This window comes from Sitophilus oryzae, unplaced genomic scaffold (genome assembly GCF_002938485.1).
Source record: "Sitophilus oryzae breed Bouriz unplaced genomic scaffold, Soryzae_2.0 scaffold_551_pilon_pilon, whole genome shotgun sequence".
NCBI classification, from domain to species: Eukaryota; Metazoa; Arthropoda; class Insecta; order Coleoptera; family Curculionidae; genus Sitophilus; species Sitophilus oryzae.
Genome location: NW_022147142.1, coordinates 811553 through 830910, shown reverse-complemented (window position 1 = coordinate 830910; position 19358 = coordinate 811553). Strand labels below are relative to the sequence as shown.

Below are 19358 nucleotides of genomic sequence, written 5' to 3'. Positions count from 1 at the left end.
CCTCCAAGAAATCCACTAGCAAAAACATTCCTGGTTTCAGCTTTGTCCAGTTTGGTTCCTCAACTTATTTTGCATTTTCCTGTATACACGACTGATGAAAATCAGAGTCGTCCGATTCTCTTTCGGAATATAAGGATCCGGTATCTTCATTTTCAGAATCGCTTTCCAGGTGAACTGTCTTTTTCTTTTTTTCCTTGCCTCGTTCTTTAGCTTGCTCCTTTTTTGGTTTTTGAACTTTACTTAATTTCTTCGGTTCTTTCTCTTTCTTTTTTTGTTCAGTTATTGCCATCTTCTCGAGTATTTTTTCATTTATGAGTACTTCGCCATATTTGACAGCTTTGAATCTAGGCACTGTTATTTTCCTCTTAACTCTATCTGTCTCTATCTGTTCATTTTTTCCATTCATGGTTTGGCAAAAGAGCACTATCGTTATGCTTGGAGTCTTTACATTCTTTACATTCGCAAGTCCTCGGTTATTAGAGTTATACCGAGTCTATTAAAACATGGCTGAAAAAAGTCAAAAATAACCTGGTTTCCAGGTCTTGCAGTTTTTCTAAGATATTTTCAGCAACTAAAACATCATTACTGGCCACTGCATTAATAAAAAAAAAGTTTTAAGGGTTCAAACTGCTCTAAAACTCTGTTAACGGCACTATGCATGGACAACCACTTTGTCTGTGATGGATGCAAACGTTTTTACAGCATAACATTTTTAAAAGTCTACAAATTGTGTAGTTCTCTTTGGGCTAGAGGTAGAATAATTATGTATATCTCTTACTAAGTTATCAATATATTTTGGTAGTTTTTGATGAATGAAGCGCATAAATGGAAAGAGTGGCATAATGCACTCATTTTTTAACAGAGCCATAACAGAATGATGTGCTCCCATCATCACATGAGCACCATCTGATGCAAAACCAATAAGATTATTCTTATATTGAATTTTATGCAATGTAAATATATCAACAATTTGTTTATAAAGTGTTGTGATCCTGGGTTGGACCACCCTTGTCACCAATCTTGTAGTCGCTGCCGCCAAATGTTGTAGTTTTCTCTTGAATCACCTTGTTGTGATTTGACTCGTATCACCACTTGTGTTGGGAATGTTATTATTTTTTTTTTATAATTAAACTCTTACTAATTGGTTATTACTTTTTTAATTTTAAATTTTTAATACAAAATATAAATTTTAACTAACAAAAATTCAGCAATCTTAGGTCTATAAAAGAATTTTTATGAATGACCTTGAAGTGTGTCTTTTTTAAAAGTGTGTTCTGGTCCCTTCTGCGACCGTGCTTTTATGAGAATACCCTCTCCGAAAATCCACGGGCGTACCTACTATTTCTTAATAATATTTTATGGTAGGTTTGCAAAGGGACAAACATGACCATTTTTTAAGTAAATAGAAACCAGACATCTCGTCTGAAAGTAAATGAATTACAAAGGAAAACTAAAAATGACGCGCCTAATTATGGCTATTTTATCTTAAGGCAAAGGTTCTGTTTATTTGCGTCACCCATCTTTTTGAGAAGAATAATAATGTTAATGGTATTTTTCGTATCTTAAACTCTTTAGGCATAGCCGTAGTATAAGGGTAAACTTAATACTTTATACAATTTGTAGAATATACATATACATATTACCAACCATATTAAAGGTATGTTCACAACACCTCCCCCCTTAATGAGAGATTTCATGAGGTGAAAGTGATATGAAATCTCAAAAAAAAAGTTTTACATAATTAAGTACCATACTATAACGAAGATAAAATGAATATAGATTTTGGACCAAATTAAATAAAATAAACATGATAAAGTGTTTAAGTTTGATGTTGAAAATAATTATTGTATATAAGTTAAAGATATAAATGTAATAAATTATAAAAGGTATATTAAAAAGTAGGGTTACTACAAAAGTGTGTTTGCATTGGAAGAATAATTGACTAATGGAAGTAATGAAAAAGAGTGATCTCTTATAATGTTACTATTTGCATATCGTGCAACAAGGCATAAATGTTTTTATGTTGTTCTATCTGTGGACTCTTCAATTATAAGGGAAAACTTTGTTTTTCTTAAATCTTCACATATATTTTTGAAAATTTCATCACCTAATACTAGTTTTGTAACTGCCATAGTGTCATACCTTACTCTAGTACCTTACCCTAGTGCCATATGCCATACCCTGTGCAATCTTCGAATCTGGAAAATATTTTCCATACAAGCTTGAAAGGTAATCCATCACAGTAAATGATAGAAGATTGTTCAGATATAAAAGCAGTGATACGTATTTCAGCTAAAAATAAAAAAATACTCAAAATACCTGGTAGCAATATCTGGTGCAATGGTAAATCAGGGTTTGCAGAACGTTTTTCCCACTCTTTTTTCAGTGCTGCTTGGCCCCGATTCCGGTGGCTCAATATCTGACAGAACAAGCAGCCAGTATGGACTTCACAGTGCCTGATATAGTCCTCTTATTTTCTTTCAACTGGATATCAATAATATTCGTGTGAGCACTATTGCCCTACACAGGACAGCAGTATTCTGCGACGAGTATATGAATAGTTCTCAGGACTGGCGCATTTGCTCCCCAATCCAGATAGATTGTGTGTAATTGACGGATACTACAAGGATCGATACTGGGCCCACCCCTTTTCAATTTATACTAGTTTAAAGCAGGCGTCCATTCTTCTCAAAGAGACCTGGTTTAATGTTAACATTACTACTTTTTCAGTGAATCTTTAAATCTGTTGTTTTTTGTTAAGTTCGTTATTTAAACATATGTATGTAATACACTCATATTAATACTAATCATATTTTTACGTTTTTATTCATCATTTTCAATGCCCCCCCGGTTGCATCTTTGTAAAGGACTGTGAATTTTTTTTCAATATATATGTGTTACATTTAATTGAGCTAGTTTTTTTTATCTCTTTCAGGTGATTATAGGAGGATGTAATTTAGACTGTGTGGCACATTTAGAGGCTAGTGAAATTAAGGTATGTTATTGATTAATTGATATTGGTGAAGTAGTAATCTTGGAGACGATTTATGGGATTTTGGCATTACAAGTGTTTCTTTGTTCATGCTTTTCCAACCCTATTATTTGACTTTTCTGCATGTTAATTGCTCTTGAAATGTAAGCAAATTGGTTGATCAATAATTCAATGACAAAATATTTGGGGGAATATTGTGATCAGATTAATGCATATTGAGGGGTTCAGAAGTAAACTGGATCAAGTCCTAGAAGATAATTATGGAGAAAATGAGAATTAAAGTTTTTTAATGTTACTTAATTAAAATAAAACAAGCTGGAGAAGAAAACTTGACACAATGCTTTATTATACTTTAAAATGTATTATTGCAAACTAAAGTAACTCAAAATACAATTATGGTCTTTTTTAAGAATGTTGTTAAATGTTTATACTTTTTTGGACTTGAACCATTTTATCACAATTAAATTGGTTCATCGGTACATTCTTCTTCGTCATTAAGGGATTCGTTGACTTCACATTGTCTATTAATAGTGTTTTCTTCCATTTTTATAAAAAAAATATGGTAGGGGAGAAGTGGCATGAAAGAGCTGTTATCATTTCCACGGTAGTTTTTGAATGTATCGTGTAGGTCTTAATATTTTACGATAGTAACACTAGCCAGTGTCACCCATAAACATTTGACAGTTTACTAGAAATGAACAGCACCGATACGATGTTTTGAATATCTTGTCGCCAAAAAGTAAATTTTCGATTTCATTTTATTTGTTTATTTTTAACTTTTCTTTATACAAATCTAATAGTTATATGATACTGTAACTTTATAAATTATTTAGGCTTTATAGTAACATATATCTGTTGTCAGCAAACCTTTAACTTAATATTAATTTTCGAGATTATGTTTCTTGAGTGGATATGTTTTGAAAGAGTCGGGCAGCAGTGTGATGAAAAAGCCAGTTTCTTTATAACTTACTCTTTTAAAGCCTATTTTAATTTAGTTTGAAAAGACCTATGTTAATTAACTATATAAATAATTTAATAATTTTATTGAATATTTGATTAAAATATATCATTTTTTATTACTGTAGATGTCAATGGCACTGGATTCACCGGAACACTCATGTTAATTGGACATTCGTAATTTATATTAATTGTAACCAGCAAAACTAAAGACTCGTAAATCGTTTGAATTTTTTCATTTTGTTTTTTCAATTTACATAGTTTACATAAAAATACAGTATTAGTTATCCCAAATATATGTTTTCCTATTTCCAGTTTTGTGTCATTTATTAGAATGTCTTTTCCATCTACTAGTTCGTTATACATTACTTTAGTTTTTGTTAAATTCATTTTGAGACCTATTTAATTGCTAGCTGTATTTAGTTCGTTAATTTATGTTATAGTTCTTCAGGACTAGTGGCTATTAGGACTATGCCATCAGCGAATCTTAGATGGTTAAGATATTTTCCATCTATTTTTAATCGTTTGTTGGTCCAGCCTAGTTAACGGAAGATTTCTCCTAATGTTGCTGTAAACAGCTTTGGGGATATCGCGTCTCTCTGTCGTATTCCTTTGCCAGTTGGGATCTCTGGAGTTGTTTTATATATCATTACTCTTGCTTTGGCTTCTTTGTATATAAAAAGTACAATATCTACAACAAATAGTAGATCGGAAGCATAATTATCCCAATGAAAAGTTCATAATGTAAACGTGCAATACAAAACATTTTTTTTTTCTAAATTCTCTGATATATTATTGTAGATAGTTATAATATTAAGTAAAATTTTTTGTTGTAGGTAGCTAATACTACACCTACCCGATATTAAATCTGATTTGTGTTATTTATTATACCATAATTAATAATGCAGAACTCAAAAAGATATATATCTAGACACAAACAAGTAAAAGTCCAGAATATGCCATTTCAATCATTATCATAATTTTTCTTCAAATTCAAACAATGTTCAACAAATTCTATGACATTATGTAATCGAATATATGAGCGGAACACAAAACCAAACTCCAGTTTGAAGGGCGATGCCTAGCAGCAGCGATGAAGACTTTATAGCTGGTTTGACTGACCCCTACAACTTTTTATGTCTATATTATGCATTTCTAGGAATGCAAGGACTCCATGTGCTAAATATTCTCCATTGTGATTCTCTATGAGTATGAACATCAAAAATCTTTCAATGATATTTCCCTTTCTTACATACCGAATTAGAAATGTCATTTGATCTACGTGTGATAAATTCGGGTGTAGAGTCCATTAACATCCTGCAGTTGAGCTAAATTTTATTTTAACTTTTAGTTATTTAACACTTTTTCCCCTATAATGTTAATAAGTTCGTTGCAAATATTTGTAGAAAGGTTAGAGGTATAACCTTTTTCTAGATTCGCATATTTCTGTAAATGCTCTGCAATGAAAGGATCAAACTGACTTAACATTTCCAATCATCTTAAATAATTTCCATTACTTGAAGAACCAACTGTTTTGTTTCACCGCGAAAAGTGAGCCCTTGAGAAGCCAAAAACTACATAACGGCCAAAATTATTTTCAATACTTCTTTCGAATACTGAACTTCTTTGTTATATTCTGAAATTATTGCTGCATCTAGTATTCCAACAGATTTACTTATTGTGCTATATGTTATTACTGATTGCCTATGTGTTCTATGCTATTTTCGTGTTTTTAAAGATCTTCTTGTATCAGTACATTCATCATGCGTACTAAATTTGGTTACGAAAAAAATGAGCTTAACTTTTCAGGAGGTATATCCTGAAAAGGTATATCCTCCCATCGTCAGAAGCAAAAAATAACACAAAGAACAAATACTTATTATTTTTTTAGCGTATGACAACACATGACATAATCAATTAAAATCTTAATCCTAATGACAAAACTAACATTAAAGCCTAAAATCTATTAAAAAAATACTAAAATGTATTTAAATAAAATAATGTTTTCTTTGTTCTTTGTGCTATTATTAATGTGGCGGGGGAAAACCAGTCTTTTAAAAAAAATAATTAACTATTCAAGAATAAATAAAAAAACAACCAAAAACTCAAATTTCTAACAATATATTTATTAAATAGATTATATACATCATTTTGTTGTACATGGAATAGCTCTTAGTAACAATAATAATACGTAACTAACTATTTTATCGCACTTCTAACTTGCGGAATCAAAATTGGGAAGCTTCGTTAAGGTCGATATTATAGTAGTTTGGTCAATAAATCTAATCTTATAAATGTAATCAAGAGGGAGAAATGTTGCTGATATTCAAAAATGCTTTAACCAACTAGGGAACTTTCCGTGGTATAAAATGATATAACAAAAAGATGTTTTTATATAAATGAATACTTTTGTTACATTTTTCAAATATAAAAAAAACTAGCAACACATCTCAATTGGATGTTTTATAGTATATCTATAAATTTTCACGCTGAATTTCCAATTAAAAAACATCAATAATTCTTGAGAGAGATTTAAGTGAACCTTAATCTTCGGCTTTAAAAGTTCGTCGTAGTTTAATCGTATTTTAAAAACCACTCTGGACATGTTATAAATGACCATGACAATGACTTATTATAAAAAAAACTCTAAGTGTAGTTGTCTATAGTCTGCTATTAATAGAAAGTTCAAATCCCCCATATGGAGCTTTTTCGCAACTGTGGGTTACTTATTATTTCATTTAAAATTATATACGCGTGGGTTATATACCTACTTAGTACAAGCTCATTATAAATTGAATGTATTTAAGCAAATTTGACGAATATGAAGCAACCTTTCTGCCCCTCCAACGTACGTAAACAAATCATTTGTTTAAAGGTGTTAGACATTGTTTCATTTGATATAAAACTGTTCTGTCAAAGTTCCATTGTCTTTTTTTTGCTGAACTATTGAACTACGACGTTTATATGACACACCATTTCAAGTAGAAGCTAAAACTAAATATCCGCTATTTATACTTAAGTTATGGTTACTTAACAATGAACAAAACTGTTTCGTGATTGTGATCACTCGGGTGAATGATTTTTATGAATAGGAATCTCAAAATCAGACATCCGAAATACTTTTGGTTAAATCACTACATGCATTGATTAAAGGGTAGATTTGTCTACAGCAGTGTTTCCTAAACTTATATAAAGCTCGACCCTTTTTGGCGACCTCACACGTTGCGAAACACTGGTCTTCAGTATTGGAAGAAACGAAAATTTGAAGATATTGCTTTTATTCAAAATTCAAAATAACGGTAACATTTTTAGCGAGTCCTTGCGGTATAATCTCACGAATGAATGGCTTATTTTAACGAAAGTGGCTATAAAAGTAGTCTATCTTAAGATATCTTGTTTTAGTTTCAATTTGATAACCGGAAATCACTACCCTAAACGTCGTAACAATAAAAAGTTGTACTTATACTGAATATTAGTACCGTATGATCGAAAAAAAATGCGTCAAAGACGGTTGGGAATGAGAGTCGATGATAATTTTGGCCAGGTAAATCTCTAGACATCATTTGCTAGAAATTGACGTAAAACTTAACAACAATTAACGCCAATTAAAGTAAAATTAAAAAAGAATAGAAGTTTCCAGACACACAAATCTATTTTAACCCTCGACCGGGCGCGTCCGGTATTCTGTAACGCAATTTTACAAATTTCTTTAACCCATTAGTGCATGAGGTTAAAAATAAAGCCAACACCATCAATTCTTTAGGAAATATATATTCTTTGAGAGGTAAATAACACTAAGAAAACGTTTAAAAATAAGACACATTCATATTTTTGAAAAAAAACTAGGTCCCCTTTAAGGGACGCTATGCATAAGAACTAAAACATAACAATAGCAATAATACTAATAAAATATATTATTTGGTATGATACGTTATAAAACAATATTTCGGATGTAAACCTACGTCATACTTAGAATAAATAAAATTCGATTTCTTTTTACAAAAAGCACACCTTCTATCTTCTATCGGTCAAAAAACACACATTCTAATTAACTAAATGATTTAGTTTATGAAATCTTGAGTCGACAGGCAACATCGGCGGCATTTTTCCCTTACTTGACTTTACTCCATATGAATGAAGAAACGCCAGTGCTAAGTTTCTTCGAAAGGGGAGTAACGAAGAGCAGACTGGATTTTCAGGATGAATAATTATCATTAGTAGCCAGGCATTTACTACAGATACGTCAAATAAATAGACAAAAATTGGCCACCACCACTTTCTTTGCCGGATTCTCGTTCTGTAATTTGCTACCATATTATCTAATTTATCAACGCTACCCATTCCACGGTTGTAGTTATATACATATAATACCAGGTTGAGGAACGTTTATTTTAGACTTAGTCTCTCTACAGTAGCGTGGTGCAGTTTTATTTGCAGAAGTGTCAAAGTTGGAGGCCGCTGGCACTACTTTATTGTGCTTCCATTGGACGACTACAAGATCTTCAATCGATACATGGTGTGATGAGCCCCTTACTGCTTTCTTCCATTCTTGTTTGGACTTGAGAGGACATTTTTCTGTTCGGTTTTCTCTCAAAGTTCCTGTTGCGCAAAATCCTTTTTGTGATAAATGAGTAAGCAGCTTCAAAGATGTAAAATAATTGTCAAAGTAAATTTGATAACCCTTATGGGGTGGTATATTTGCCACCTCATATCACTACATTTCCGCCAATGCCAAAAATTTTTTTTTCACTTATTTTTAACTTGTTTGCCCATGCGTATCTCAAAAGCCAGCAAATATCCGTTACTGGTGCACAGTGCCCAATTTTTGAAACCTAATCTAATTGGTTTTCCCCTGATAAATTGTTTGGCATAGTGCTTCCCGTAATATGGAATCATACTTTCATCAATACTAAGTTTCTCATCAAGTCCACTATACTTTCTAAAATTGACATAAGCGTTTCAAGCGACATTTCAGCGTTTCGATAATTAGGCGAAGCTTATAGAGTCGATCTTCTTTATCAATTTTCGAATTATCATTCAAATGTAAATTACGAATTATTTGCTCAAATATACTGAGTCGCATACTATCAGCTAAAATATTTGGTATGTCACTTTCAGCTGACCAGTACATCCTTCTGTTTGGATACTTGGCATACCCAGAAAGAAGCGTAGACCCAGTAGTGCGCCAAAGAAAACATATAATTCTTGAAGTTTCAAATTCAGATTGATATTGTTTTGGGCTGCATAGAGATTGGACTGTGTTACAATAATTTCACATAAATTTTCATCAAAAAAGAGGTGCAAAAAATTCAGAGGTGTATTGATTTATTTATTTTTTTTAAGGCAAAAGATGGTTCACCTAGCTTCCATACCCTTTGTGGTTGTGAGTTTTTTATGTGTTTATTAAGTAAATATGTATTAAAAATGTTGCTTGTTACTGTTTAGTATGCTAAATTTTACAATAAAATATCTTAAATTACAAAATACTTAAAAAATATAAATGCGGTACGGAATACCGCTACGCGCTCTGATTCTAAAGCGTCCCCGAGGGTTAAAAAAAGATAGAAGTTTCCAGACACACAAATCCATTTTAACTACACCGTTTAAAAATCATATTTATTCAATATAAAAGTAAATTACAACCAACTGGCAGTAAGCGCCATTAAAAAATAAAGAAAAGCTCGAGTCTAGTAAATGACGTCTAGGGCTTGACCTCGCCAAAATTATCATCCATTGTTATTCCCCATTTATGTTGAAGTTCGAAACAACAGTTTTATTTCGTATTAAATCATTGTAGCAGAGTTTAAATGAGGCAAAACTCTAGGCATTGATTTTTAATTTTATTTTATGTTTACATACGATTTTTATTATAAGGGTTTTTTTTGTAAAAGACTAGACCAATCATTTCTTATATAGGCGAGGCACTCACTATTAAATTACTTGTAAGGTAATTATTTACATTGTTTTTTTAACTGAACCTGCCAGATATATTTCGCAAATATTAAACATTTTGCTTTACATTTATACAGCTCTTGTATGACAGCTTTAAATCATAATATTGGTAGATTAAAACTAAAGATGCTAACATATAATTAATTTTGTGACTGTTAAAAGCATTGTTCAAACCTGTGACACCTATTAATCCTATTACAGCTATGCGATGCAATTTTGTGATAGCTCCTTCATATTAATTAACCATTTTGATTGTATTCAAAATGGAGTGAGCATTCTAATTCTTAGCTTTCCAGCAGTCAAACCTAATTAAATAATTATAAGAACAGATAATCTCCAACGAGTTCTTTCAGTTCTTTCAGAAATTAATATTTTTGGCAGGGTCGTCGATAATATTAACGTATAATTTAAACATAAACTTAAAATAATAACTAAGATCTATTTATTTTTGACTTTGCTGGTAAATGTTCAAATTGGTCCAATAATAAATGCTGTCGGTTGTAGCTCGGGATACTGTTAATCGTCGTTTCTAAACTTGATATGCCAAGCAACTGGATATATGTTGAAAAAATTGTCAAAACGGTCTAACAAAGCACGAAATTGGTTGAAGAAAACAATGGTTATATTCTCAACATACACGAATTAGGGAAATTGACGAGATTTGGTATTACTTTCTTGTTGCTGGTCACACTCCCCACCAGCCAACTTTCAAACCTAAAAACTAATTGACAGTGGTTTTTGTTTGCCGATTTGATTGTAAATATATTTCTTTCTTTCCATAAAAGTCCTATGGGTATTTCGCCACTGTAGAAAAATCTACAAAATGAAATAGTTGTTTTTTGTAAACACTGCTGCGTTAATCCAACGAAGACTAATTGTCAGCGGTGGTTTACTATTAAACAAATTTCCCTAACGGACAAAAAATGCTTAACGTTTCCGAAAGTATATCTCTTTCCGTCGTCGGAAGCAAAAAAAAAATACAAAGAACAAAGAAAAAAACCATTATAAATATCTAAATGCAACTATTCGAGAACACTAGTTTTTTTTAAACAGGTACGTCTACAAAAACCGTTCACGTTCTGTTAAAATGACATTATATCAAGTTAAACTTCAAAATTACTTATTACCTGATAACAAATACTTAATAAGGTAAAACCAAAAAGCTTCAAACTTTCTGTAGGATTATTTTTAATTTGTTTTTAATCTTTACGTATGTTATGTTTTTTAAAATCAAAGGAGCGATTGCCATATATTACTAACATCTACAGATGCATGAGCAGTACATTTATTTTTATTAGATTTTATTAAAAAAGCCTCTTTTATTTTTCTTTTAGAGGCTATTAGTCCAGTCATCTTAGGGGTTTCACCTCGGAATTTGAGATAACCGGCTGTAAACTCGTATAAACCTTTATTTTAACATCCTAAAACATGTCTCAAAACCTACATATGATAGCGTGTGCGCGACTTCTGAGGTCAAAGGTCAAAAAATCGATTTTTTGCGCTTTTTTTGCAAATATCTCGTTCCCTTTCACATTTACGCTATTTTGTATTTTTTATAAATATTGTAGAGGATAAAATTCTCTACAACTTTTGTTTCAAAATTTTTTTTGTATCTCAAACCGTTTTTGAGATAGAGGGCGGTGAGCGCGCAGTCTTTCATTATGTACGGTATCATTCAAGTTCAACCTGTAGTATTTACAAAAGCATTATGGTTCAGACATTGTTGTTGTATTTGATGGCTACTCAGACTATTCTAAAAATATAAAAGCCATGGAGCAGCTAAGGAGAACTGCTGCACTTTCTAAAACATACGAAGTTTGTTTTGACGAAACGATGGTTGTACCTGTTACCCAAGAAAAATTCCTATCTAATCGAAATAATAAAGAAAAACTTATTAATATGCTGATTGAAAAATTAAAAGCTGTTGATATCAAAACAAAACAGGCCACAAATGATGCAGCTGTTCTAATTATTGAAGAATATTGAAGTTATTGAAGAATCGAAACATGGAAACACTGCAGTAATAATAGGAGAAGATATACATAGATTTGCTTGTCATCTTAATTGGGCATACTCTATCCCATCGAGAAGAAATTTTCTTAAAAAAAGTTGGAAAAGGAAATGTAAAATACTGAAATATACTCGTCCAAAAGTTTTGATAAATATCCTCGGTTGAAAAAACATATTTTGTTTCTGCACGCAGTGAGTGGCTGTGACACGACTTCTGTGCTCTTCAAAAAAGGAGAAAAAACTTTTGTAAGAACACTTGAAAAACTTCCGGATTTGGATCAACTTGCTGCAGCATTTGAATACGAAAACTGTCTGGTTCAAAGATTATTTGAGAATGGAGTGCGAATTTTGTTAGCAATGCTCCAAAATCTGAGAACAGCATCGATCATCTTTGTTATACACAATTCATCAAATCAACCAAACTGAATAAACCTGTACAATTATCAAATCTTCCACCAACAAGTGCAGCAGCTCACAAACGTTTCAATCGTATTTACTACCAAGTTCAGACTTGGTTAGGGCATGATTTAGAACCCCAGGACTGGGGTTGGATAATGCGTAATGGATTCCTGGAACCTACCACTACTATTCTATCTCCAGCTCCAGAAAATTTGCTGAACACAATATTCTGCAACTGCAAGAATGGTAGTTATAGTTCGCAATGTGGATGCAGGAAATCAGAGTTACCGTGCTCTTTAGCTAGTGGCCAGTGTAATGGGCAAGCTTGTCTCAATGCTTCACCCTATCAGAGTGATGTCAATGAAGATGGTACATTTGACCCCGAAATCCTAGAAGACTTGGAGACAAATGTCGTTGAAGATGAAAATGAAGAAGAATTTGAAATTCCACAACGACCAGACGACGATGATGAAGAAGAAGAAAACTAAAAATAAGAACATGGAGTTCTTTTTATTTTTATTCAATTTTTTTAATTTCAACCATGAGAAATGTATGAAATCGTATTTTTTAATAATACTTATTAGAGTTCTTTTTATTTTTATTCAATTTTTTTAATTTCAACCATGAGAAATGTATGAAATCGTATTTTTTAATAGACATATAAATTAAAAATGTATTTCTTGTCTTTTTATTTACTTAAAATGTAATTAGTATAAATTTAACTATAATAATTGAAATTTAATTAAAGTATTTCTGTTAATAATTTTCTAATTGTACAAAGAGGTAAGTGTTATTAAATGAAGATATACTTAATTTATGAAAAAAAGTATTATATTCAATATGATCTTTTATGAAAAAATGTAAATTATTTATAATTCTATATTTTTCAATAATTTATACGGCGTGTTTTTGACCGAGACTACAGGTTGAACTTGAATGATACCGTACATAATGAAAGACTGCGCGCCCACCGCCCTCTATCTCAAAAACGGTTTGAGGTACAAAAATTTTTTTGAAACAAAAGTTGTAGAGAATTTTATCCTCTACAATATTTATAAAAAATACAAATAGCGTAAATGTGAAAGGGAACGAGATATTTGCAAAAAATACACAAAAAAATCGATTTTTTGACCTTTGACCCCAGTTATCTACGCGCACATGCTATCATATGTAGGTTTTGAGGCATGTTTTAGGATGTTAAAATAAAGGTTTATACGAGTTTACAGCCGGTTATCTTGAATTCCAAGATTCCTACCCTATTTCGACTACGATGACTGGACTATATCGCTTCTTTCATTGTAATTTTTGCATTGCTAAAATCTATTCTGTGCCCTGTGCCCCATGAATGCTGACAAATCTTAGATTTGTGAAAGTCGCCCTTTCTTAAATAATCGTTATGTCGTTTAATTCGAACATTTAAGGGTCTAAATTCTAGATTTTTCTCCAATATAAAATTTATTACAATCACATGGTATTTTGTAAATTAAATTTTTGGTTTGTGGTTCAGTGTTCATAGGTCTAGACCCTTAAATATCTAATAAAAATAAATGTATTGTAACGTAGTGTTGTTATACGTAATGTATTGTTAGTAATGTATGGCAATCGGTTCTTTGATTTTAAAGAACATAAAATAAAGAAACATAACATACGTAAAAATTAAAATAATTATACAGAAAGTTTGAAGCTTTCTGGTTTTACCTTATTAAGTTAATAATTTACCTTATTATTTAGATATTTTAAATAGTTTTTTTCTTTGTTCTTTGTGTTTTTTTTTGCTTTAAAAAAGATATACTTTCGGAAACGTTAAGCATTTTTTTGTCCCTTAGGTAAATTTGTTTATTAGTAAGCCACTGCTGATAATTAGTCTCCGTTGGTTAAAGCAGCAGTGTTTCCAAAAAATTACTATTTTATTTTGTAGATTTCCTTCCAGTGGTGATATACCCATAGGACTTTTTTGGAGAGACGAATCAGCCACAGAGGTATAGACATTTTTTATTTCTTTCTTGCTTGTTGTCCTCATCTATTTCCTAACTACAGCCGATGCCTTCTGTTATTAGACCATCCTGTACAATTAACTTGCTACTCGATCTTGTTGAGTCAAAATGGAGCTGAAACAGAACAATCACCTTCGACCTAAGTACCAGTAAATTCTACTTTTTTATTAGCAGATCTTAAATTATGGAAATATTTCCAATCCTTCTTAGATATAAAGTCTTGTAAGAGTCTTAAAATTTTAATATGTACACAAGTTCTTGCATGAATTTAAATGTGATTATATTAGTTACAATTAAAGGGATATATCATTATAGGTAGTAACCAGTCATGTCGTTGTTAACATCTAAGTAAAAAATAGTGCTATATATTTTATACAATATACATATTCTTGTTATATTAGTGCCTCTACAAAAAATAGGTATATATGTGGCTATATTCATACAATAATGTAAAACTTGTTACAACATCTTAAGTTTAGATATAGGATAAATAAAGATTAGTTTTAAGAAATGCAACTTATGTTGAAGCCTTTTTGTGGTACTACTGAAAATTACACACGTTTATTACGATATATACCAAAACACTTATTTTAAACTCTTGCCGCATATTTTGCCAGCAATTTTAGACTCGTTATTATGTACATTGAATTTGAAGGGTCTTCAAAGTGAGATCCAGTAAAAATTCAAAAACTTTGTGATACTTTTTGCTTAGTATCATTTGGTGATGATACTAACCTGATTATCGATTATGGTTAAGTGTTTTGGTGAATAGTAGTAGATTTGGGTAATTTTCAGCAGTTTTGGTACGATATTTGCTAATTTGTTCTTATTATTTAGCAGATGGTAGCGTGCTTACATATATACAGTGTCAACATTTTATTTAGTCTCACTTGTAACTTTTTTATTTTTGGAGATAAAACTTTATTAAACTAAATAAAGTATAGAATTTTAACTCAGGTTTTAATATTTATTAGCAAAAATGGGACACCTTGTATAGTACCTACAGGTTTATTAGATAGTACATTTTTTCTGGTTTCATTCATATATGAATTCCCTTTAAAAATTGCATATTGACTACATACTGAAATCTTAACTAAAAATTATATAAGTTTTTGATCTATAGAAGTTCATAAAATAAAAATGTAACATGTTAAAAGTGGAATAAAATAAAATAACACACACTGTATATACAATTTATTATTTTAACTTGTATAATCAAGTTTGAAGTTTTTTCGAAAGGATTTATAGAAAAATATGTATAATTCCATATTTCATTCTTCATATAGGTACAAAGTGTTTCACAGTTAACGCCTTGTAGTGTGGGGGAGTATTATTTTAGTTATGGTTTCTTTAGTTTCATAAAGGAAACATACGTCGACATAAACCCTGCTTTACGTTATGACAAAATGGTAGTGATATACGTAGAGCTAAACGTTTACGATATTTTTAATATATTTTTGAATTAAAAAGAAAATGTTTTTTTTTTATTGATGGCAGTTAAAAATTGCATTTGCTATTAATCTAGCATTTACAAAAAAAGTTTATTATATTATGTATCTAAAAATTACAAAGGGTATTAATTAATCAAGTCATGTTTTTTAAAACAATAGAGGTAAAAATGTATATTATACTTTATCCGATCTCAGTTGGAACAGCATTAAAAACTTTGTCGGCGTCTGATTTGTAAAATGAGGCTGAGTCATAGGCGGATGTAATCTTTAATAATAATATAATAAGTGTAAGGTTTTATCCTAAGATCTTTTTATAGAGAACATCTACTATTCAGGAGGATTCCAAATTTGAGGTTTATGGTGCAATTTTATTCAGATTTAACTGTAGCAGTCCTCTACCTGGTAAATAATAATTATTTTTCCACACACCGCTCATCAATCTGATCATAAAGGGCGGTTTACACGCTACGAGAAATCGTAACAATGTGATTGACAAATTTATGGTTCAATTAATCGGAAAAGTGGAGTACTGTTGACACACTACGATAAATAGTAACGATGTTTTGTCATATTTCGTTATCGAGAGCTCTCGATATCGACTCCAAAATAGCTTTTGCCATGGAGGAAGTAGTGTGGTTTGGATTGGTTGCAGGATTTGCCCCGGATTTTTCCGATTTTTGCACTTTCGACAGTTCTTTCTTATAAACCCTACGCAACGCATAAATTTTTTTCACAACAGCATTTCTGTCTACCGAAGGATCAAACTCCTTGTATTTGTTAACGAGTTCAATATACGCAAGGTCCTTTTTATTCCTGTCCGAGTATTCTTTACTTTTAACAAGCCACAAACAGGTAAACCTTCGATAGTTCTATAAATTCATTCAATAACTCTCGAGGAGTTTGTCTGTTTGAATTGTCTGCCATACATATTTTCGATTTATACACAAAAACCTTTCCGATGAAACAACAATGGAAAACATAAACCGAACGAAAGCGTAACGAGAAATGCGGTGCAACTTGTTGAGGCGTTCAAACATATCGGTACGATTCGCAAAAATTGATGCCGGAGAGCATCAATCATCCAATCCAACTCCAATTCCAATAAATCGCTACAATGTCCTGTTTATACCTAACGATAAATCGAAACAATTCGATCGTTACGATTAATCGCTAGCACTTCTCGTAGCGTGTAAACCGCCCTTAACACCTCTAGGAAATAGCGATTGCGAATGCCCGACCTAACCATACTCGATTCGCTCACATCTTTTATCTTCGTCTCTTCAACACCACCCGCGCCGACCTAGCCTATCTATCTCCGAAAGCTTCTTCAGTAATGTAATCCTTCAAGTCTTTATTTTAATTCGTGATGAAGTAATTTGAGCAGACCACATATTTAGTGCTATTCCAAATAAGTTCGGAAATACTTTACCTCTGTAGCTCTAATCTCTTCAAAAAAGTCCTTAGGATCCTTCGCCACTTGCGCTGTTAAGGTGCGTCCACATTGCTCGCGAGTAGGACGAACGAACACGTGAAACACGAAGAACATTGCAAACAGTCAGAGCAAGATGTGCGCGGCGCTCGCGACGCTCGCGGTGTTGCAAATGCTTGCGATCACAATCAAGTGCCTGTTGCGACCGTTCGGCTCTGTCGCGTTACATCAAAGAGAAGCTTCGAAGCCATGTGAGCATACTTTACGGCATGGCATGGCAGTGCGAAGCGCTCAAGCTGCAGTTGTTTGTTATGTTTTTAGTTTGGTTTCATTCATAGGATTGATAGTATTTACTGCAGTATGATGATACTACCATGATTTTTCTTATTTTTTATTGTTCAGAATAACTAATATTTGTGTTTTGTTCTTGGATTAATAATAATAAATATACCTTTAATGCAACGTAACTCTATATTTATATTGCCTACTTATCTTAATCCGATCTTTGAGAATATTTATTTATATTTTGGCATACGCCTATTTGAAGAAATAACTCAAACTGGTATGTGAGTCTCCAGTTGCAAGGAATCTTAATGTTATGGCCAATCTTTCTTTAAGTCTTTTTTTAACCGGAACAGGAATACACTTCCTGAAAGTTGATTTTTTTTTCTATACAGGGGCTAACTAACTTAATAAGCCTTTTAAAATAAGTAGCGGACATGTGATAAAAATTATTAAGAAACATTCTGTCTGTTTGTAAATCGCGTAGAAGTTTACTTTTACTGTGCTGGGATCTACTTATGAAATTATTAGACACCCAACACCGCCTTTTTTTTTCTTTTTGTCTCCTTCGTTTTGTAATAATGATCGCACTAGCAACCGCTATTAAAAATACTTCGGTGTCATATATGTACGAACAGCACGAACGCAAGCACTACATTACAATGTAGACGCAGTTGCTTGCGAGACGGAAAATCTTGAGAAACACGACAAACAGGAAGCGCAAGCAAGGATCACGAGCAATATGGACGCACCTTAAAAATATCTACAACAGCTACAAATATCTATAAGTTTCGGGAAGAAGAGATATACTTCCCGAAACGTTAAGCATTTTTTTGCCCGTTAGGCAAATTTGTTTCATTAGTAAAATACCGTTGACAAGTTAAGTTCTTCGTTAGATTAACGCAGCGGTTTACAAAAGGTAACTATTTTTTGTACATTTTCTTACAGTGCAAGTGGCGAATCACCGAGAATACTTTTTTGAAGATATAAATAAAGGAGGTTTTTCATATTTTTCTCTTCGATTTGGCGCTTCCTTGGAGAATCATTCATTTGAATACAGTTGGGGTTGAAAACTTCTTTGGTGTTATAACAACAAAATAAAATACTATAGTCCGTCTAGAAAGTATCCGGAAAATAGAAAGCAAAATTAGAATTATCGATATATATTTTTAGGACTTCAGTTAAGAAAATTATAACTATATAAAATTATTAATTTTATTTACTTATGCAACCTCCATTTAACTCCAAACACTTAACTTAACGTCCAGGTACACCCGAAACTAGGTCTACTCCATAATGTTCAGTGTGGCGGTAGTCCAGGCCTGTGCGAATCAAATCTTGTTTATTTCGTGGAGCTGCTCGTTCCACTTCAATCTTCATTAGTCCCCATATATTTTCAATGGGAGTAAGGTCTGGTGAAGCTGCTGGCTATAGAATTGTTGCCAAATGGTGTTCTTACATCCAAGCTTGAGTATAGGCAGACGTATGGCATCTTGCATTATCCTGCTAAAAACGCCACCCCTCTAGATATAAAACATGAGCCGTTTCAAGAAGAAACCCATTTAAAATATCACAATATTTTGCACTATTGACAGTTCCATCGACTATACACAGAGGTGTAGCACCACGCTGAGATAGACGTTGATAAAAATCCATTCTTCGCTGCCTTTGTAGAGGTGTTATTGCAGGGATTTTTTGGCTTCCTTGATATGTAGCCGTGTCTTTTCAGTGACATACGGACGGTTACTGGACACACTTTTAATTTTCGTTGACTTCCAAATCTGTTAGTCAATTTGCGAAACCCTAGGCGCGGATTCTGTCGTCCTAATGCCACTAAAGCGTTTAAATTGTTTTCGCGAATCTTACGCTGTCTTCCTAAAACTGGTCCATGC

The 19358-nt window shown here is 32.1% G+C and overlaps 1 protein-coding gene across 1 annotated transcript in view; it reads left to right on the top strand.

The window, feature by feature from the left end:
* Positions 1–19358, top strand: part of LOC115887075 (pseudouridine-5'-phosphate glycosidase-like) — a 229706-nt gene that overhangs the window by 97751 nt on the left and 112597 nt on the right. The window contains exon 7 of the mRNA XM_030906396.1: positions 2936–2995. Coding sequence (XP_030762256.1) covers positions 2936–2995 — 60 coding nt within the window. The remainder of the gene's footprint in view (positions 1–2935; positions 2996–19358) is intronic.